This window comes from Nelumbo nucifera, chromosome 5 (genome assembly GCF_055504915.1).
Source record: "Nelumbo nucifera cultivar China Antique chromosome 5, China Antique-T2T, whole genome shotgun sequence".
In the NCBI taxonomy this organism is placed as follows: Eukaryota; Viridiplantae; Streptophyta; class Magnoliopsida; order Proteales; family Nelumbonaceae; genus Nelumbo; species Nelumbo nucifera.
Genome location: NC_142653.1, coordinates 72,609,810 through 72,633,176, shown reverse-complemented (window position 1 = coordinate 72,633,176; position 23,367 = coordinate 72,609,810). Strand labels below are relative to the sequence as shown.

Here is a 23,367-nt window from a genome sequence, read left to right as displayed (position 1 = left end):
GGAGAGCTTCCTCTACAGTTGCAGCTTCGTGCTCTAGCAAGACTTGCGCAGAACAAGTGGTAAAGACTTAGCCTTCTCTACAGTTGCAGCTTCATGCCCCAGCAAGACTTGGGCAGAACTGTGGTAACTTCAGTTACAGATTCTCTTCAGGTTGGTTATCAGTCCTACTTTGTGAACTTCAGTTACTGCACTGCACAGTTACTTCAAGTTGCACAACAAGCCCTAACTGAAGTAACTTCAGTTACTAGCACTGTGAACTGGTTCAGCTACAGCCCTGTACTTGCTACTTCGGCCAGTCCTAAACAGCACTGTGAACTGGTTCAGTTAGCAGCCCTGTACTTGCTACTTCGGTTATCAGTACTGAATTGGTTCAGTACCCAAACTGTGAACACTTCTACCAGCACGGTGAACACTGTAACCACTTCGGCCAGTCCTAAACAGAATCAACTACAGCACTGTGAACAACTCCTGGACTGAAGTCAAGATGTCCTCACTATCCGGTGAAGTTTCCTCTAGAGATAACAGACCTGTTAGAAGGTCCTCAAACCTGGAAAACCCTAATCTGCACAGCTTGCAGATTACAAGTGTGCGGCTAGATGAGTATAACTTCAGAGAGTGGTCTGTCTCAGCAATGCTGTTCATTACCTCTCGTGACCTCACAGGCTATTTGGATGGAGACAAGAAACAACCAGAAATTGGCGGTCCTGAATACACCGTGTGGCGTAAGGAAAATGCCATAGTCATGTCTTGGTTGCTGGCCTCTATGACTCCTAGGGTGGCCAGAACTGTTCATCACTTCCCCACAGCTGCTAAAATTTGGGAGAAAGTATCTAAGACATATGGCCAGAAAAAGAACAATGCTAGAATTTACAGGCTGAACCAAGACATTGCAGCCCTAAGGCAAGGAGACATGTCCGTGGCAACCTACTTTGCAACATTGGAAGGCCTCTGGGAAGAGCTTGACCACCATTTGATTTTGGATTGGGAAAATGCTAATGATAAGGAGAGGCATGATAAGCAGATTGAGGAGGGCAGAGCCTTCAAGTTTCTGGCGGGTCTTGACCCTGTATATGAAGGTATAAGGTCACAGATTCTAGGGAGAGATGAATTACCTGAGCTTCACCATGTCTACTACCTGGTGAGGAATGAAGAAGTAAGGAGAAAGGAGATGCAAGTTGACTCCCAGACACAATCAACAGAACAAGCTGGAGAACATTCAGCCTTAGTCTCCACTAAGGGGAATAGATTTTCAGACAAGAAGTCCCTCAAGTGTACACATTGTGGTGGTGAGAAACACACAAAGGAGAAATGTTGGGTCCTGTACCCTCATCTGAAGCCAGCTGCCCTGAGAAAGGACAAAAGGCAACAGAAGGGCCACACAGCAAGTGGGAATCTTGCCACCAACAACAGTAGTGACAACTCACAGAGTATTCAGACAGTGTCATCTTCCACCGCAAAGCAGGCTGCCGACTCCTCTGGACCAAGTACTTTGGGCTTCACAGCTAGTGAGGTAGAGGTTCTCAGTCGAGCATTAGCCCGTCTGAAGAACAATTCTTTAGCTTCCACCTCTCTTGCCAAATCAGGTACAGCCTCTGCATTTAGTGCATCTAGTTCCATTAATTCTACCTCCTGGGTGATTGATTCCGGAGCCACTGACCATATTACACATATGTCCTCCTTATTCTCCACATATCATTTGTTGTCTGGCCAGCATAAGATGAGAGTAGCTGATGGGTCCCTCTCCACCATCTCTGGAAAGGGGGTGGTTGACCTAAGCAAGGATCTCTCTCTTAAATCAGTCCTACATGTTCCTAGTCTTACCTCAAATCTGTTGTCTGTTTCAAAGCTTACAAAAAACTTGAACTGCAGTATAACTTTCTTTCCTTCTCATTGTGTCTTCCAGGACAGATTGACGAGGAAAACGATTGGGAGTGGTCATGAGTATGGGGGCCTCTACTACTTTGATGAAAATGTCAGCTCAGCCATGCAAGCTTCTACTACTAGTCCGGAGAGTGTGGAGTCAATAGCTAGGCTGCACTTGTGGCATGCTAGGCTAGGTCATTTGTCCTTTTCTTCCTTAGCAATGTTGTTTCCCGAATTATGTAAGGGCATTTCGAGTCAGAGTTTAATTTGTGATGTGTGTCAAATGTCAAAACAATGTAGATCAATGTATCCAATTTCTAGTAATGAAATTCAAGCCCCTTTTGACTTGGTTCATTCTGATGTTTGGGGTCCTTCACCCATTGTTTCCATTGATGGCTTCCGTTACTTCATCAGTTTTATTGACCATTATTCTCGGTGCACTTGGATTTATCTGTTGAAAGGACGTGATGAAGTTCCCCGGATAACTATGATGTTTTGCAAGATGGTTGAAACACAATTTGATAAAAAGATCAAGCAATTCCGTTCAGACAATGCGGCTGAATACTTTGAAAGATCCCTGAACTCATTCATGGAAGATGCAGGCATGTTACATCAATCATCGTGTGCTTACACCCCTCAGCAAAATGGGGTCGCTGAGCGCAAGAACAGACATCTATTGGAGACAGCTCGAGCCCTTCTTTTCCAGCACAATGTGCCCAAGCAATATTGGTCTCAAGCTGTTCTCACTGCATCATACCTGATAAATCGGATGCCATCTAAGGTACTGGGTATGAAGACCCCTTTCTCTGTTTTGTGTCCCACTCTTCCAGAATTTCCTCTTCCCCCGCGGGTTTTTGGTTGTACATGCTTCATACATGTGAAAGATCCAAAGAAGACCAAACTGGATCCTAAGGCTACAAAGGGAATATTTTTGGGGTACTCTCCTACGCAGAAGGGGTATAAGTGTTATGATCCTGTCTCCAAGAAAAAACATGTCACCAGGGATGTAGCCTTTTTTGAGTCTCAATCCTATTTCGGGTCTTCTCAGAATCCTCTTCAGGGAGAGAGTAGTGGGTTGGAAGAGGATTCTCATTCTCCCTTCTTTTTTGTTCCCATTTCAGCACCTTCCACTACTACTAGCTATAACATTCCGGGTCAACCTAGTGAGACTTCCACTGTGCCAGTTGCTTCTCCAGATTCGGCGGATACTTCTGAAGGTTCCAGTAAACAAGAGAAAGAGATACTTACATACAGTAGAAGGAAAAAGGCCCCTCAACCTCAAGATTGCAACCAGTTGAACTCAGATCAATCTGTCTCTGCAATCCAAGGTAATTCTGATTCACTCAATTCAGATTTGGATCTTCCTATTGCTCTCCGTAAGCCTGTTCGTTCTTGTACCACTCGGCATCCCATAGCCGATTATGTTTTTTACTCACACTTATCCCCTGCCTATCATTCCTTTGTGTCTGCTCTTTCCTCTGTATGTGTCCCTTCCAGGTATTCAGAGGCGGCATCTGATCCAAGGTGGAAAGAAGCCATGAATGAGGAGATGAAAGCCCTAATGAAAGCAAGGACATGGGAATTGGTGGACCTGCCAGAAGGGAAAGGCACTGTTGGGTGCAAGTGGGTATTCACAGTAAAGCACAGGGAAGATGGGTCGGTTGAGAGGTACAAGGCCAGACTCGTGGCAAAGGGGTTTACACAAAAGGAAGGAATTGACTACAAGGAAACCTTTGCCCCAGTAGCAAAGCTCAACACAATCAGGGTTCTACTGTCACTAGCAGCAAAATTCTCTTGGGAACTTCATCAGCTGGATGTGAAGAATGCCTTCCTAAATGGTGATCTTCATGAAGAGGTGTTCATGGAACCCCCACCTGGATATGATGTTGGAAAGAAGGTATGTAAACTAAGGAAAGCATTATATGGTTTGAAGCAATCTCCCCGGGCATGGTTTGAGAGACTTTGTTTGGCCATGAAGAAAGTAGGGTATACTCAGAGCAGTGCAGATCATACATTGTTTACAAGGAGACAGGATGACAAATTTACAGCACTCATTGTGTATGTGGATGATATGGTGATTACTGGAAATGATGTGAGAGAGATGAAGAGGTTGAAGGAGTTCTTAGCTTCAGAATTTGAGATCAAAGACCTGGGAAATCTGAGATACTTTCTTGGAATTGAAGTTGCTAGATCAAGAGAAGGAATCTACATATGTCAAAGAAAGTATGTGCTAGACCTCCTAGAGGAAACAGGCATGATGGGGTGCAGGCCAGCAGACACTCCAATAGAACCAAGCCATGGATTACAAGAATCAATGGGTGAGGAATACTGTGATAAGGAAAGGTACCAAAAATTGGTAGGAAAACTGATATACTTATCCCTTACTCGGCCAGACATTGCCTATGCAGTACATGTTGTCAGTCAATTCATGCACTCACCAAAGACCCCTCATATGAGAGCAATGGAAAGAATCCTCAGATACTTGAAGACTTGCCCAGGGAAAGGAATTTTATTCAGAAAAAACAGCAGACTTGAAATTGAAGCCTACACTGATGCTGATTGGGCTGGGTCTGTTGGAGACAGAAAATCAACCTCAGGTTACTGTACATTCTTGGGAGGAAACCTAGTCACATGGCGCAGTAAGAAGCAGAATGTTGTGGCTAGATCAAGTGCAGAAGCAGAATACCGAGCTATGGCACACGGGGTTGCTGAACTCTTATGGCTCAGGACTCTCCTTAATGAGCTTGGTATCAAGACAGATAGTCCTCTCAAGCTGTACTGTGATAATAAAGCTGCTATCAACATTGCCAACAATCCTGTGCAGCATGACAGGACAAAACATATTGAAATTGATCGACACTTTGTCAGAGAGAGAATTATTTCAAGAGAACTCTATGTGCCTTATACTCCATCAGAGATGCAGATTGCAGATGTATTAACTAAAGGGCTGGCATCAACGAAGTTCAGGGACATACTTGGCCAGCTAAACATGATTGATATCTATGCTTAGCTTGAGGGGGAGTGTTAGAATGTTAGAGTTATGTTCGGCTGATAAGTGTTCTTATTAGCCCATTCTTATGTTTAACTTATCTTGTAACTGGGCTTGTGTTAATGGGCCTAATCCTGTTTAATGATTTAAGTCATCTGGGTGTCCCATCACTAATCAGGGGCATCCCAGTAATTTCTTGTACCTTGTACTATATTCATCTATAAATAAAGAACTGGTCGACTGGCTAGTACAGTTCGACATTCTATTCTTTTCTGTCATTCTCTTTTCTTTCTTGCTACTTCGAGTATAGCACTTCAAATTACATTAAGGTTCAGAGATGGAGTTCACACTAGCACAAAGATGGAGAAGAGTTCTGAAGATAAAGGCAAAGGCATTTGTTTTGGAAGAACTCTAGGCCAGAAGAGGGGTAGCATCCAAGTTATCCAAACTAGGACCCAGACAATGAACAAGGCAGACAAAACCAAAGACATGCGGGAGCAAAGGGAACGGAGATTGAGAAGGAAAGACAATAGAGAAAGGAGAAGATCCATGTAACATTGTAGATGGCATACAATTAATGAGGAAGCAAGAGGTGAAGACAGCACCACTCCAATATTTTTTCGGGACTGACATATGAATTAAAAGTGCCCAAGCAGTATGAAGTAGATGTCGATTCTTCCACTCAACAACTCCATTTTTGTTGTGGAGTAAAGGAGCAAAATGATTGGTATATAATGCCATGAGCTTCAAAAAATATACGAAACAACCATTGAAAATATTCTTTTGCATTGTCAGAATGAAAATATTTAATGGAGATACCAAATTGATTCTGAATTTCAGCATAAAAAGAGAGAAAAATATCGAACACTTCAGTACAAGATTTCATTAAATAAATCGAAATCATCCTTGAAAAATCATCAACAAAGGACACAAAACACTTAAAACCATTAAAAGATTTTACTAGACAAGTACCCCAAACATCTGAATGAACTAGTTCAAAAAGACTCAAGACTCTAGTAAATTCCCTTGGAACAAAGGAGACACAATGATTTACAAAACTAACAAACTTCACACTATAACTCACGAACAAACACCACATCTAGAACAAGGCTCTTGAGAGTTGGAAAATAGGGATCCAACAATACCACTAGAGTTGTGTAACGAAAGAATGAGGAGCTATCAGTGGTCCACCACCATCAAGATAATACAATTCTCCAACTTCATGCCCGCCACCAATCGTCTTCCCCATCTCAACTCTCAAGATCCTAAAAAATACAATAGAATGGAAAAAATGAGATGGAACAATTCAGGGATTTTGTCAACTTACTAACAGACATAAGGCTAAAGAGAAATTTGGGAACATAAAGAATCAAAGGCAAAGTTAAATCAGAATATAAAGTTACATCACTAGTGCCAGAAACAAGAGAGGTAGTACCATCAGCCAAAGTAACCGACTGGGTGGTGGAAGGAGGGGATAAAGATGTAAATAGATTTGAGGACCCAATCATGTGATCTGAAGCCCTAGAATCAATAATCCATGCTTTAAAAGAGGAAACAAAACATGTACCTAACTTTGCAAGAGTTGCAGTATTACTGAGGGAAGGGGATGACAAGCAAAGATTTTCATACACTTCTCGAGTGACCAAGACCATTTCCTTTTCTTTCCCAGTTCCAAAAGCAATAGACTCATCACCTATAGCACTTACCTGACTTTGCAAGAGTTGTAGTATTACCGGGGGAGGAGGAGGACAGGCGAAGTTTTTCATACTCTTCTTAGGTGATCGAGACCATTTCCTTCTCTTTCCCAGTTCCTAAAGCAGTAGATTCATCACCTATAACACCACTATCTCCTTCTACAGCAGCATGATTGGCCCAAGTAGATAGAGAGCCATGCAGATCATAACAGTAGTTCATGGTATGTCCTTCCCGACCACAATAGTTGCATTCTTTGACCATTCCTTGACCACCAGCACTGACACCACGACCTATAATGTTCCCATCTCTATGATAGGCCCCCAGTTAACCTTACGTATGCTAGGAGAAAGAAAAGGCAGCATAAGGGGGAGATGATTAGACATGGAGAATTTATGGAGGAGGTCAGAAGGGAATAGGAAGAGTCTTGGGGCATTTATAGCTATGTCAGATATGAAAAAAGAAGAGTTTTTGGGCATTTATAACTAGGCCAGCTGGGCATTTGTAGAGGGAGTCAGCTATGCTATCAGAAGGGTAATAAGAAAAGGCTTTGGGGGATGGGGGTGGTATGTTTTTCTTTGAGTAAAGAATATTGTGAGTGTTTGGGAGAGCTGGCGGTCTCTCGAAGAACCGACCAACTATTAATGTTTTCTGCTGAATGAATACTAGTTTCTTTTGTTGATCTTCAAGTGTGTGAACGTTGTTGTAAGTCTGTGAACTGCATGTCAAATTTCTGGGTCATATCAGTGGTATTAGAGCTCGTCTTTCCTCGGCCATGGTGACAGTTAAGGAAGTGGCATCGCAGGTGGAGGGTTTCGAAGAACGCTTGACTTCTCTGCATTCTGAATTTCGTGTGGAGATGGATGGCTTACGCAATGAGATTCAATGACTCGATCCAGAAAAGGTAGCAGCTGGACTTTTGAAGATCTCGTCTCTGGAAAGCTCGGTACAATCTCTGGAAGGAGGCGTTCAAGATCTGGTGAGACGTTTTGATCTGTTGCTTCAGCAACAGGCCTATTCAGCTCCTTTGTCCATGACTGACATTGCTCCTCCTTTAGTCGCATCGAGTCGTGTGGCTGACAAAGGGAAGAGTGCGGCATTTCCGACGTCTTCCTCGATGCCGGTGCCAAAACAAACTCCTGATTCACTTCCTCGGAAGTTGGAGTTACCTATTTTTGATGGGGAAAATCCATACGATTGGCTTTTTCGTGCGGAGCGCTATTTTGAGATTAATGGATTGCTTCCGACAGAGCGTCTGCGAGCTGCAGTTGTCTGTCTAGACGGCGATGCATTGGCGTGGTATTACCGGGAAGTTGGTCGGCGACCTTTTCGTGGTTGGACAGAATTCAAAGAGCTTCTCCTTGAACGTTTTCGATCGACTCAGGAGGGTAATTTACGGGAGCAGCTCTTCTCGTTACATCGGTCTTCTACTGTTAAGGAATATCGTTGCCAATTCGAGGTGCTCTCCGCCCTGCCGGTAATCAGTCCAAATAAGAGCAAGTGTTTTGGGCTGATAGAAAACTCTAGTCATGGGGATGAATCAGAGTCCCGATGTAGGGATTATATTGGGCACTTGGCAGCACTGACATCAGCCAAGGAACTAAGTTTTGCTGGAAAACTCTACACTAATACAGCAAGAGGCTGCTGGGTTGGAGGAAGAGGCTTCAATTCTACAGGTGGTTTTAGTTGGAAGTGGTCTGACAATGCAACACATTGGAATGAGTCCATCTCCCCTGGGGCACCATTTCACTCCAATTGCTCCAATTCATCATGCAAAAGCATTAATCTAATCAATACCTGTACATCGGTGACTAATGGCCAGCCAACCCTTGTGGGTGAGAGATGCAACAACTCTCATGAGTTCATCTGTATGCTTGATATAGAAAACAAATGCTACCACCTGTGCCGCCACAAGGAGTATCTTATCATCCTTGCAACTGTTAGTGGGATGATCCTTTGCACAACTTTGGCTGTTGTAATTTGGTTGCTTGCATACAGGAGGAGCAAGAGGCGCAAAAGGTCTCACAAAGCATCTAATCCATCAAAATCTGCATCAGCTACCCCATCAGGGAAAGTCTTCAGCAATGACGAACTGAGGCCAATTACAAAGAATTCCAATGAAGGTAACCGTCTTGTTGGAAATGCCAAGACTGGTGGCACATATAGTGGGTTTTTTCCTGATGAAACAAGGGTAGCAGTCAAGAGATTGAAAAGGTCTAGCTTTCAAAGAAAGAAGGAATTTTATTCACAGACTGGAAGAGTTGCAAAGCTCCGTTATCCTGCTGCCGTGCGGGGTGTGTGTCCATCCACTATGCCTGGAGTTACTGGTTGGAAGTACTAATTCATTGGCAGGACCTGCCTGATTTTGAAGATTCTTGGGAGCCTTTTGACTTACTTCAAGACCAATTTCCTCATTTTAACCTTGAGGACAAGGTTAGACTTTGGGCAGCGGGTAATGATAGGCCCCCAGTTAACCTTACGTATGCTAGGAGAAAGAAAAGGAAGCATAAGGGGGAGATGATTAGACATGGGGCATTTATGGAGGAGGTCAAAAGGGAATAGGAAGAGTCTTGGGGCATTTATAGCTATGTCAGTTATGAAAAAAGAAGAGTTTTTGGGCATTTATAACTAGGCCAGCTGGGCATTTATAGAGGGAGTCAGTTATGCTATCAGAAGGGTATAAGAAGGGCCCCCAGTTAACCTTACGTATGCTAGGAGAAAGAAAAGGCAGCATAAGGGGGAGATGATTAGACATGGGGCATTTATGGAGGAGGTCAGAAGGGAATAGGAAGAGTCTTGGGGCATTTATAGCTATGTCAGTTATGAAAAAAGAAGAGTTTTTGGGCATTTATAACTAGGCCAGCTGGGCATTTATAGAGGGAGTCAGTTATGCTATCAGAAGGGTATAAGAAGGGGCTTTGGGGGATGGGGGGTGGCATGTTTTTTCTTTGAGTAAAGAATATTGTGAGTGTTTGGGAGAGCCGGCGGTCTCTCGAAGAACCGACCAACTGTTAATGTTTTCTGCTGAATGAATACTAGTTTCTTTTGTTGGTGTTCGAGTGTGTGAACGCTGCTGTAAGTCTGTGAACTGCGTGTCAAATTTCTGGGTCATATCACTCTACCACCACCATGACCTCCTCTCTTGCCACAGTTACCCCCTCTAAGATAGCTGCTCCTACCACGTGAGCTATATCTACCACCTCTGGTTGCGGCTAGAGCCAACTTCTCTAATACCGGAGTACTATCTATATGTGGGTTTGTAACCCTTCTAACTCTGGAAAAAACTTTTGATAATGTGGGTATATCACTACTACCTAAAATCTGAGCACACGCCGGTTCAAATTCAGTCCTCGGTCCAGAAAGAAATCTCACCACATCCAATTGATCTCTCTTTTGCTGTTGTACCTTGATATCAACCGAAAGGGGTTGATACGGATCCAACTCATTAAGCAAACTTTTTAAACTAGCATAGTACTCCACACTCTTATCACCTTGTTGCAGCTGAAAATATTCTTGGTATAATTGATATATTCTTGTTACATTATCTTGTCCAGAATACAATTGCTTGGCATGTTCCCAAATTTCTTTTGCAATATAAAGGAACATCAAGTTCCCACTAATATGAAGTTCCATACTGTTCCAAAGACATGTCATGATCCACGCATTTTCTTGAATTCAGTCATGATACCCTGCAGCCCCTAGGTCTGGTTTATTTTCTTTAATATACTTTAATTTTCCCCTGGTTGTCATATTCACCTCAACAAGCCCATGGTACATAATTTGTACTATTAAGTTTGATTGATGTCATCTGTACAGCCATGAAATCCGGTTGCACCATCGCACTTGTTTTGTTTTCACTACTAGAAGTTGCCATCAATCACAACAAGTTATTTCTACAATACTCTCCCAAGCCGAACACCTTTCAGAGGCAATAAAACACCCAACCGACTTCTCTACTGGTCTAGAAACATCAACAGTATAGCTGCAACCCCTTAATCTAGAACATCAATACAAGGACCCCAAGAAACTCTTCTACGAGTCAACCAACCTTACCTTTCACAAAGACCAACCCACCAAACACAAACATCCGACCTACACATTCACAGTCCCTCTTCAGACTGCCAAATAAAGGGAGACTAATACACAATCAACCAACCATCCAACGATGCAACTCGAGGCATGGAAGCTACCTGAACTTCTGGGTGATCAGTACTTTTCAGTCTTTCCCCTTCCTTTCACCTTTTATGAGCAGAAAACTTCAGACGATGCAGTCTTGGGCATCTTTCACTGATGCAGGCAAGTTGAACGATCAGCCAAGCTCTGATACCATGTTATCAGACCTGTGTTAAATCCAATAAACACAGAAAAACACCTGCACTAGTTCTTGGAAGAGAGATAACAGAGGAGGAAGAAGAGAGAGAGAGAGAGTATGAAGAGAATAGGGCTGAACAGTCTCAATTGAATGAGACTAAACTACCGCCCCTATACACTTCATTCATAATGAACAAAATTACAATATTACCCTTGATACCATATTTCAAGAACAGAGACAAAAAACAGAGATAAAAAAGGAGAAAAAGACCAAAATAACCCTAGAACAAAACACTGAAATTTTAACAACTAGAATAAATACAATGCGATGTAATGTTACAACAGATCAAGAACAGGGTGCTAAGTTAAACCAAGTGGCAGAAAAGTATTGATTAATAGGCACAATTACAGACTACACTTCCAATCTTTCTAATGATGAACCTACTAACAGTCAATGTATAAGCCAAAATAAGAATGTTATCAGTTGGTAAACACATCATTGAAAGTAGTGCCCCAGAAGTTGGAATAACATGGATATCGGATGCAATTGGTGCCAATGTTTGAAACAAACAATAAATTGGATCCCATATGAAGCACCAAATCAATGGCATTCAAGGCATCATATTCAAAGATGGGTTTAATAAACCCTTATGACTAGCATTTTTCAAGAAGTAATAGAATACCTTGTCAACAAAACAATTAGAAGGATCTCTTTCTCCTTCATTAAAACCATTCTCCAACATTTTGTTATGCCAACCTTCTCAGAGTGGAATTCTGGCAATAAAAAATGGACAATATAAAATATATTAGATCACTTTCTTAACTAACAATTCTCACCAGGATACAAGTGAATTTATTGAGGAAAAAAAAGAATTGTCACATTTGTTGGCACTAAAAAATTAAGCAACATAGTTCACTCAATATAAAAGTCAACTCTTTTATTAACTTGGGGAAAACCTATTCAATTTATATTGAAAAAAAACTTTAATTATGTCTCCAAAAGAATGATAAAACCCCTAAATTCACTCCTCATAATTTCAGAATTCTTTTGAAGAGAGTACTAATTCAACTTCATTTCAACGTAATTTCAAGAAATGAGGATGAGAACATTTTCTGAAACAATCATCTGTGTTGTCCCTAGTAGACTGAACTTATCCTATTCCTCACAAGAGGGAGCTTGGAGTGGTTCACCACTATCTTGGAAAATACTGCTGATGGTGAATTGTCTTGCAAATGGAATCTGAGAAAGGAATATTGTATTTTGTGAAGCAAAGAGAAAATGGTAAAGGTAGCCACTTGGCTCTAATTTAGTTTTTTGGTATGTATAGTTGCAAATCAATTTGCAAACCTCAAGCTAGTAAGGACACTGCTTTGAGATTGTTCATTTTTGAGATCAAGAAGAAGAAGAAAATCGGTGTGCACACTTACAGAAAAAAATAAAAATATGATCACTATCACCACTTCACTAGCAAAACAGGGGCATGACCAACAGTATGGTTTGACGATCTTGTTCCTCAATTAATATCAAAAACTATGAACCAAGGAATGTTCAATACTTGATTTGTCGTTTAACATTTTCCACTGGAAAACTCACAACCACATCCTACCAATTACACAATTGGTTTTCATATAATAGCTGTTCTATGAAATAAGCAAACAAGATTTTTTTTCTGGAGAAAACATACTAAACAGTTCATCCATGAGAATCCACAACAAAACTCAAACACACAATTAGAAGTCAAACTTGTGGTCACTGTCAAATATATGATATTTAACACTCAAACAGTAGAAACAACAGAACAACAGAAAATCAAAGTTACAGGAAGACCAATCTTCTTAAACTAATCTTGATTAACTAATGTTGACTACCAACTAACGAACCGAAATTCCCAATCCAATTCACGGAAGTAGAATATCGAAGTTCCAATTTGGTATCACAGAATGCAAACAAAAAACTTCCCAATTTGAATCAAGAACCCTAAGCGGGACAAAAAAACACATCTTCTCCCGCACAACGACGGGCAGCCAGAGGTGGTAAACACTAGAAAGTAGAAACTGTCAAACTAATCTTGATTAACTAATGTTGACTACCAACTTACGAACCGAAATTCCCAATCCAATTCACGGAAGTACAATATCGAAGTTCCAATTTGGTATCACAGAATGCAAACAAAAAACTTCCCAATTTGAATCCAGAACCCTAAGCGGCACAAAAAAACACATTTGCTCCCGCACAATGACGGGCAGCCAGAGGTGGTAAGCAGTAGAAAGTAGAAACTGTCAGACTGAACGGCCAATGTCTTCCGGTATCAGAGTCGGAGCCATTCGTTCGTTGAACATTATTCAAATAGATACCCTTTTTTTTCTTTTTGAGTTGGCATCATAAAATGGTAGGTAACCAATCACGTGGGGTTTTGAGGTTTCAACTTTAATTGGACAAATCTCATGTCTTTTGTTTTTCGGAAAAGTACGCATTTCTGATTCCCACTACAAAATTATAAACATTAAAAGGTCAAAAACCACATTTATGCATTCATATTTCCCCGTGAATTAACATCAATTCGGAGTTACCAATCCCAAATGTACTTTAAATCTATAAATTCTGATCCTGGGATTATTGATCATTCTTCTTTTATTTTTTTTTCTTCTTAAAAATATAAATAAATATTTATTTTTAGAATTTAAATAGATATTTATTAATTAGGTCATTGTAGAGAGACCCCGCATTAGGCGGAGACAAAATCTCTTCCATAACGTGTGACGAATAAACGTGCCGGTATGTCGTACACCTAATATATGACATACGACTACGAGTATCGGCTGTTTGTTCAATACAGCCAATATAGCTTGCTGTGAATGACAGCCAATATAATCATGATTGTGGGCAAAACAGCATTTACACAACATTCTTTCAATTGAGAAAAAGATAATTGAAGACCTGAATTAGATAAGGTATGGATAGACAGAAACTCCAGAACAGCCCATGACCACCAAATTAAGGGTGACGATGTGAAAGATTCCAAAACAGTTAAGCCATTGGAGCACGAGAAAGATTCCATCCACAGAAAGAACTTTGTGTCTCGTAGACTTTTGACCAATGAATTATTCAAACAAAAACAAGGAGCGAGGCGTGGCCTTGTCATCAACTATAAACTATATATCTTTTAAAAGAATTTAAGAAGTGGGTCTTAAACAGAGAGAAAGCAACATGTCCACCCAATTTTCACGAGTGGGTAAGCTTACCCCGCGTTCTGTGCACCCATGGGTGCACTCGTTCAGTACACCCACGAATGAAAGAAGAACACGTCATCTCACCCATATTAACTGTGAATTAACGGAAATTTTCTCCGTTACTAATAGTTCAGTTGGTTGAACCGACCATATTGCCGTGTTTTGCGGCGCATAATTTTGTTATCAGTGGTTTATATGCAAAGAGCCGACTCCTTAATCCTCCGTTGTGACAGTCAAATGTCCAAACTTCAAATATTTCTGCTACCAATTCTCTCTCTCTCGTTCATAGGGGATGTACCACACTAGCAGCCAGGAATGGAATTGGAACTGCGAAACTAGGAGGGTGTGGTCCACCCATCACAACATAAGATAGTGTTGGATTTTAATCTCATAAGAGATTAAATTCAATGGGTTTTGATGTAGCGCAATCTAGCTGCTCCCAGTTAGAGGTGATTTGGCTTCCAGACGGACGGCGGACTAAACCTGCAAGGATATCAGAGAACCCGGGGATGTTAACCCAGCGAGGTCGCTCCAATGCTTAAGTTAGTAGGCTAGTAGTGAACTGAAATTGCTTTTGAAAGTAGAGAGCTAGAGAGCAAGAAAATCACTCATACCTTGCACCTCGGGGGGTGGAGCCTTTATATAATGGAGTCCTCGCGGGTTTCGCGAAGTGGTTCTGGGATCCTCGTCACGGTGAGATCTATTTCCGCGATAATGGGGATAATTGATGGGGCTTATTGAGTCCGCCCAAATCGGTCGGGGGAGATAACGCTAGTTGTTACGCGACGTGATCCCGCGAGGCCCGAGCTACTACTCTTTAGATCCGACCTGGGGCGAACGCCAAAGTGCCTTGGGACCGAAGTGGTCTTGGTGCGACCTTACACGGAAGTGAAGTCGTCCCGAGGTGGTTTGATTATCCGAGCTTGATCTGTTGCGGACTTGGCATGTCGAGCTGAGTTGTCACCTTACTAGTTAGGTCGTGTCCACGTGTCCCCCAGTTACTAGGCCGGGCCAAATCGCCCTTCATCAATTGCCCCCCACTCCCCGAGCTGGGGGTCCCGACCCGGTGCAGGGAGTTCATGACGAATCCAGGTGGATTTGGCACGAGGTTTAGGCGGTCTGTCGAGCGGATCAATCGGTTGGACCTGTTCGAACCTCCAGTTTAACTAGTCGTAGCCCAAGTCGCGTTGGGTGTACACGCGGACGTCACGCTGTTTATGAACTCCGCGGACGTCAAAAATGCGCTCAACCAATTTCATCCTCGGGCGTCGTGCAACCAGTTTTCATGAGAGTCGTTGGATCAAGCAGATCTCAACCACTAATCGCCTCACAGTGGACTATAAATAGGGGTCCGAGGGACCCCTCTTCTTCACCAAAATTCTGTGATTGAGCTCTCCCGAGGTCATGTCGGAGTCTTTCAGCTCGCTCTTTCTTTGTATTCCGAGCTCGTCCTTCTCTTGGTGAGTTCGTGTTTTCCTTAGTTTGTTCTCTTTTTGTTTTTTAATCATGTCTAGCTCTAGTATAGATAGGCTCTTAGGTGACTCTAGCGAGGTCGGGGGTGCCGAGGTGCAGTCCGCGGCCCCTGCTGGGGAGGTCAGCTCGTCGCTGGGTGACTCCCCTCTTCAGTTTTTAGAGGGAACTCTTGTACCTGAAGTTGGGCCATCTCGGCCTAGCGAGCCCGAGGCTCGGAAGGAGGGACCAACCTCTAGGATGGAGGTCCCATCTTCTTCCCGGGGTCGGGATTCGGACGACTTCGGTCCTTCTATCTTGACCTTGGATAGGTTAATGTACTTAGTAGCTTGCTGTCGTCTTTCCGATAGCTTAGTCTTTAGTGTTCCTCTAAGTCAGTATCCTTGGGCTCACGACCCTTATGAGCTTGCGGTTTTTGAGGAGCAGCTCATTGTTGGGCTGCGCTTCCCGCTCCACCCCTTCATTATAGAGATAGTCAAATTTTTTAACATCACCATTGACTAACTACACCCGAACTCTATCCGGAACATAGTAAGCACCATCTCCCTGTTCCATGAGTACAACCGACCTCTGTCCCTAGACGTCTTCAGTTCGATCTGTTCGATCAAAAAGAATTATGCTTGTTTGCGCGGGGACGTCAGACAAAGTTACTACATCTCTCATTGGCTCGGGTTTAAAATCCTGTTCGGCAGCCCGAACAAGGTTCCGGCCGAGAAGAGGAGGTACTTCCTTGTCCGAAATCCTGAGGGATGGTCTTTTCCAACTCATTGAAGGGTGGCTATCAAGGATCCCAAGGTGAGTTTAGATGCAGAGACTAGGGCAGTGATCAACTCTTTGAGGGACCTCGGCCTGGAGATGAAAGATTTCTTGGCCGAGGAGACGCTTGTGCGAGCTAGGCTGAGCCCTCCTGGTAGGTCTCCACCTCGATTTTTATTTTAAGGTTTTCTTTAGTTCGCGAATAACCCTTTTAATTACTCTTGCAGTTACCATGCCAGAGGTCGATGCTAAGGACCTTCTCAAGAGCTTTCAGAGAGGGAAGAAGAGGGAGGCTTCGAAGAAATCTCGCCGGGAGGCCGATCCTTCTGCCCCCACCCCATCCGAAGTCCTTGCCCCGGAGCCAATCTCTGCCAAGCTTCCTAAGGGGGAGGTCCGCCCTCACGAACTCCTTGAGGAGGAGGTCCGCCCTCAACCCGTTATAGTGGATTTGGACGAGGACCAGGAGGAAGACCTTCAGCCTCACGAGCCGGAGAACACTTCCACGCCCGAGCCCGAGTCTCCCAAAGAAAGCATAACGACCCCTCAACTCGAACTGCTCAAGAGCAAGGGTGTCGTCTTTCCTGTCGAGGTCGCGGAATGGGCTGACATGCCTACAAGCCAGCTCGGAGGCCGGACTGCCAGCTACTACATGGTGGTAAGTATCTTACTTTACATTTTAGTTCCTTATCAAACTTTCAAACGTACTTACCTCGGTTTTCTTTACTAGGTGAACTCCGCCATTCATTCGTTGGTCTACTAGTCTGAGGTCCGCCTGAAGAAAGCTTGGGAAGTCGAGGAGACGGCGCGAAAACTTTACCATGAGCTGGACATAGCTCGGGGTGAGGTTCTTCGGGCCAAGAAGGGAGTTCGGAGCCAACAAGAGCTGATCATGGCCATGACCGAGGAGAAGGTGAAGCAACAGGAGCTTATCATGGCCATGACCGAGGAGAAGGTGAAGCAATAGGAGCTAATATCAGCAATGACCAAGGAGAAGGTGAAGCTTCAACGAGAGGTCGAGAACCTCGAAGCAATGATCCAAGAGCGAACTAAGATCTTCGAGACCGCCATCCAAGAGGCGCGAGCTGAAGAAAGAAGCCACGCCATTGACTGCTTCAAGGAATCCTCAGAGTTCCACGATCTCCAGGTCGAATATGGATCGAGCTCCTATCGTTCTGGCTTCAAGCTGTGCAAGTACCTAATGTGGTAGAAATTCCCTGATCTTGACCTCAGAGTCATCTCTATGTCTGACCTTACCCCCGAGGTGGTGGAGGTAGCGAACGAAGAGCCCGGCTCATCTGAAGAAGAAAGTGACGACGAAGTCCTAGAGGGGGGCCCATCGAGTCAAGAGGACGCGGAGGAGCATATGGAAACTTACCTACCTGGTAGTCTACATGCATGACCTCGGCTTTTTATTATTTTTACTGTTTTGATGTACACCCCAAGGCCACTGAGCTCGGGTTATAATGAAATCTTTGTACTTAAAATCTTTTCATCAATGAAATACAAACTTTTTTGAGTAATCCTTGTGCAAAAATATTCAAAGTGTAAATGACCCCCGATCTGGTGATCTGAACCAGACGGAGGTAGGAGTAGGTGTATTGGTTACCTTGAATTGTCGAGCTACCGAGCTGGACAACAAGTAAGGATAACCAAAGTAAAATTTTTCTAAGTGGTTGTCACCCCGAACTGTCTACTTGGACTACTAGTAGGGGTAACTTTACGTAATGTACGCCGAGGTGAGCGACATTGCAGGGCATATACCCGACCTATCCGCGCACGGGCTACTCATTTAGATGTCGGTTGTCCCTAACGGGCCCAACCTGTTGTTATATGCCAAAGTGGACTAGACATTGTAGGGCTCATACCCGAGTTGTCTACGCCTTAGGCATTAGAGATACTTTGTGTATGCCGAAAAGGCGACTAGGATTTATCTACCCATGCCGAGGAGGTGACTGGGATTTGTTCGCCCATGTCGAAGAGGCGACTGGGACTAGTTTGCCCATGCCGAAGAGGCGACTAGGACTTGTGTAGAGCCGTGGTCTTTTATCAGCTCGGCGCTTTAGTCCTTGGACTTCTGGGAGTGACTCGCAGTCCGCTCTCCAGTTCGGCAATCACAGGTAGTATCGTCTCAAGTTGCTGATGTTCCACGCTCGAAGTACCTGTTTTCCTTCTAGGGTTTCGAGCCCGTACGTACCTTCCCCGAGTACCCACCTTACTCGGTACGGGCCTTCCCAGTTCAGTCCGAGCTTACCGACACTGGGCTCAGGTACCATGACTTTCCTGAGAACCAGGTTGCCGACACGAAATTGTCGTTTCTTGACCCGAACGTTATAGTACCGAGCCACCCTTTGCTGGTAGGCTGCAGTCCGAATGTATGCTAGGTCCCGTACTTCTTCCACCAGGTCGAGGTTGGTACGGAACTCGTCGTCATTTGCTTCTTCGCTGCATGCCTCCAGGCGTAATGTAGGCACCTCGATCTCGGCTGGGATTACCGCTTTCGTTCCATAGGTGAGGTTGAAGGGGGTTTCACCCGTGGCGGTCTTAACGGTGGTGCGGTAAGCCCATAGTACACTGGGCAGCTCGTCTACCCATAGTCCCTTAGCTCGGGCTAAGCGGGCCTTTAGTCCACGGAGTATAGCTCTGTTCGTGACTTCCGCTTGCCCGTTTGCCTAAGGGTGTGCCACCGAAGTGAAGTTCTGTTGTATCCCCATCTCGGCGCAGCAACTCTGGAACTTGATATCTTCGAACTACTTACCGTTGTCCGAGATAAGCACCCGAGGTAGCCTGAAGCGGCATACTATATTCCTCTAAAAGAAATTTTGTATACTACGGGCTGTGATTGTTGCTAGGGGTTTCACCTCCACCCACTTCGTGAAGTAATCCATTTCTACTACCAGGAATCTCCTCTGTCCTGTCGATGGCGGGAATGGGCCAAGAATGTCGATTCCCCACTGTGCGAAGGGCCACGGGCTGATGAGATACTTCAGGTCGGCAGCAGGTCGGTGGTGGATGTTGGCGTGCCTTTGACATTTATCGCACTTCTTGACAAGCTCGAGTGCGTCTACCTTCATTGTGGGCCAATAGTACCCCTATCGCAACGCTTTCTATGTGAGAGCCCTGCCCCCCAAGTGTCAGCCACACAGGCCTTCATGAGTGTCGCGAAGAACGAGCTCGGCCTCTGAGGGTCGCAAGCAGTGCAAGTAGGGGAGCGTGAAGGATCTCCGGTACAATTGTTCGTCTATCATGACGTATTTGGCTTTCTGGCACTCTACCCTTCTGGTCGCATTGCGATCTGCAGGAGGGTCCCGTGAAGCAGGTAGCTCGCGAGTGGGTCAATCCAGCTCGGCTCTGCTTGTGCAACAGGAGCAACCTCTTCTACCCCCCCCCCCCCCCCGAGAATGTTGAGCCGAGGTAGGTTCTCTATATACACGGCCCTCATGGTGTTGCTGCTTATGCTGGCTAACCGGGACAAGGCATCGGCCTCAGCGTTCTCGGACCTAGATAAGCGGCCATGGTGGGGTCACGAGCTTCATAATCGCCAGTGACCTGGTTGACCACGAGCTGTGAATCACTGCAGATGACGATGTGTTTAGCTTGTACTTCGTTCGCTAGAGTGAGCCTGGCTATTAGTGCTTCATACTCTGCTTCATTATTAGATGCTACGAACTTGAACCGAAGTGTGTACTCCAGCTTCATCCCGCTTGGACCGTACAGAATAATGCCTGCCTCGCTTCCTTGTTGATTAGATGAGCCGTCTACGTGGAGGATCTAGGGCTCCTCGTCCCAGGTCGGCCTTGCTCTAACCGGGATTGCTGCCGCATTGGTTGAAGCTTCCCCTTGTGCTCGATCTCGATCAATTCAGGGATTGCGGTGTGTTATGGTCACACCATCCGGCAGTGCACTGTGGCGCAGTCATAGGCAGCAGCACGCACGGCAGGCCGCACAGCAGCAAGCACCGCCTGGCAGCGCCACACAGCAGGCAGCAGCGCGCACACGCCCGGCACCGCACGACAGCGACACCATGAGCCGCACGGCAGCAGCACTACGTGCACGCACCACACGGCAACGACACCATGAGCCGCGTGCACGCACCCGGCAGCAGCAGCAGAGCGGGGCCCACACGACAGCTCATAGGGGTGGGCCCACCCTTATCTGGACACGTCAAGCCAACTTGCCGCCAGCTTACCTTATCCCTACCCTTATCCTTGTCTTATTTTATCTTCTTAAGTAGAAGTTGTGTTACCATTAGGAGTAGGTAATTAGGAGTTTTAGTTTAAGTTGGATTACCCTAGCCTAGCCGAATCCAACAAGGAGTTCTCTTCTGTAATCTCCTATTTAAGGAGCTACGAATTGAAATAAAACATTCAGTTTTTTCGTAAAAAAAGAGAGTAAGGAGAGTTCGGGTGATCTCTTGGACAAATCACCCACACGATTGCCGCAATAGGGTTTGCACGCAAGGGAAGGCGCAAGGGAAAGCAGTGCCTTCGCACCGTGGGCCGACCCGTGACGGGATCCTACGCGCGGGACCATAACAAATTGGTATCAGAGCCAAACGTCAACGAACTGGAACATAGGCTAGCAGAAACCAGCATGGAGGTTCATGAAGTTAGGGAAGATGTCCGGGAGATGCGACGCCTGCTGGAAGCATTCCTCTCCAACAAAGAAGGGAGTTATGAGGGAATTGCCAACACAAACAGGCGTCGTCCGAACTGGACAGAGGCATCCAGCAAACAGTAGATCGCTGCCCCTACAGCCACAGTTATTCCCAAGGATCAGCGCACGGAGGATGAAACTGTAAAGTCTCCTCCTTTGGCCGGGGACAATGCCACGAACATTATATTGGTACCTACAGAATGCGCTCCTTTGCCGAAGACAGGTGGACTTGGCGATGTTGCTGGGGCTTTACCGAAGGCCTTGGCTCGGCATGGACATAGAGCTATGGCCGCAGCACCACAATATGGTAACTATGCAGAAATCCAAGAAACAGGAGCGCGCAAGAGATGTAAGGTGGATGGGCAGGAGATAGAGGTAACTTTCTCTCGAGCTTATATTGATGGCATGGATTTTGTGATCATGGACAGCCCTATGTCTTGCAATATTGAGAAAAATATATATGGGGGAGGCCGAGGGGATATTTTTAAACGCATGGTTCCCTTCTATAAGGCTACTCTTGAGGTTCTCCTTTGTGAGTATACCCGGTGCGTTCCCGTGATCCACAACATAGCACACCGGGGCCGCGGTCCAGTACGCGATTTTAGTTATGTAGATCTTCCACAAAACTACTTCAAACTATATGACCCAGGAGGCGGGGAACACTTCAATGCCCTTGCGGCTGGATTGAGTGTAGCAGATCGTGTAGTCACTGTAAGCCATGGTTACGCCTGGGAGCTAGAAACTAAAGAAGGTGGCTGGGGTTTGCATCAAATAATCCAGCTTTATGCACTGAGATACGGAGCAGTCCCTGTTGTTCATACTGTTGGGGGACTGAGAAATAGTGTGTAGGTGTTTGATCCATTCGCAGAGTCCTAAGCCATGTATCCGGAATACGAGCTTGAGGACAAGCTCGTAGTCCGGGAGGGGTGTAATGTTATGGTCACACCATCCGACAGCGCACTGCGGCACAGTCATAGGCAGCAGCACGCACGGCAGGCCGCACAGTAGCAGGCACCGCCTGGCAGCACCGCACAGCAGCACGCACCACTGATAGCGTGCAACACGCACCGCCAGGCAGCAGCACGCAGACGCCCGACACCGCATGGCAGCGGCACCATGAGTCGCGCGCACGCACTGTGCGGCAGCAGCACTACGCGCACGCACCGCACGGCAGCGGCACCATGAGCCGCACGCACGCACCCGACAGTAGCAACAGAGCAGGGCCCACACGATAGCTCATAGGGGTGGGCCCACCCTTATCTGGACACGTCAAGCCAACTCGCCGCCAGCTTACCTTATCCCTATCCCTTATCCTTGTCTTATTTTATCTTCTTAAGTAGGAGTTGTGTTACCATTAAGAGTAGGTAATTAGGAGTTTTAGTTTAAGTTGGATTACCCTAACCTAGCCGAATCCAACAAGGAGTTCTCTTCTAATCTCCTATTTAAGGAGCTACGAATTGAAATAAAACATTCAGTTTTTTCGCAGTCAAGAAAGAGAGTAAGGAGAGTTCGGGTGATCTCTTGGACAAATCACCCACGCGATTGCCGCAATAGGGTCTGCACGCAAGGGAAGGCGCAAGGGAAAGCAATGCCTTCGCACCGTGGGCCGACCCGTGACGGGATCCTATGCGCGGGACCATAACACGGTGCTGAAGGTACATTCTGTAACGAAATCGGCCAAGGCTTGGGCCTTAATTGCCGTCCGAGGCTCGTATCGTATGTCGTACTCGCTGAGTTCGATGGCTCACTTCGTTAGTCTGACAGATACCTCGGTCTTGAGTAGGATTTACCTCAGAGGTTTGTTGGTGAGGATAACGATGGTGTGGGCTTGGAAGTATGGACGAAGCTTCCGAGCTGCTATGACCGGCGCATATGCCAATTTCTCAATCTCCGGGTACCTTGTTTCGACATCCTGCAAAACTTGGAAGTACGGACAAATCTTTTCGAAATTCACTTTTTCTCTCTCTGTTCGGGCTACAGTCTCACACAAGGTTTCTTCGGAGACTCTTCAACTTTACTGGTTGCAAATATAGTAGCTAGTGTAAAGAGATCGCCGCCTATGGATATAGGGGCAAAGATGGTAGGAACCGCTATGGAACTGAATGTAAGGTTCAGATCGGCCAATATGCTGGCGACCATGTAAGAGCGAGTGTTCCGACTGGCCAGGGCTCTAATGGATGCCGCCTCAAACAGCCATGGCTCTTGCTCTGAAGAAGGAACCCATTGGTGGTCCGATTAACGATTTTAAATTCTTGGACGAAGCCGCAGAGAAAGAAAATTATGTCTTTATTCCTCTTTAGTTGACTGTCCACAATTCCACATGGTGTTTGACCATCACCGTGTATGTTATGATCGAACTAATATGGTTTCACGGGATCGCCGAAGAACCTTGCTTAGATGCC

The 23,367-nt window shown here is 45.3% G+C and overlaps 1 protein-coding gene and 1 pseudogene across 8 annotated transcripts in view; one reads left to right on the top strand and one right to left on the bottom strand.

Annotated features, from left to right (window-relative positions):
• LOC104589487 (uncharacterized) overlaps window positions 1-13,272 on the bottom strand; it is a 110,353-nt gene extending 97,081 nt beyond the window's left edge. For 3 of the 8 annotated variants that reach the window (XM_010247836.3, XM_010247838.3, XM_088887683.1), the window contains exons 1-2: window positions 12,959-13,272; window positions 11,539-11,629 (exon numbers count right to left, since the gene is read on the bottom strand). In XM_010247836.3, the coding sequence (XP_010246138.1) occupies window positions 11,539-11,598 (60 nt within the window). In that variant the 5' untranslated portion in view covers window positions 11,599-11,629; window positions 12,959-13,272. Of the gene's footprint in view, window positions 1-5,997; window positions 6,118-11,538; window positions 11,630-12,732; window positions 12,928-12,954 lie in introns of those variants that run through there. The other 5 variants (XM_088887682.1, XM_088887684.1, XM_010247837.3 and 2 more) reach the window with 4 other exon arrangements.
• A 7,978-nt stretch (window positions 13,273-21,250) lies between these two features.
• On the top strand, window positions 21,251-21,814 carry LOC109114301 (granule-bound starch synthase 2, chloroplastic/amyloplastic pseudogene; annotated as a pseudogene).
• Window positions 21,815-23,367: the final 1,553 nt, after the last annotated feature.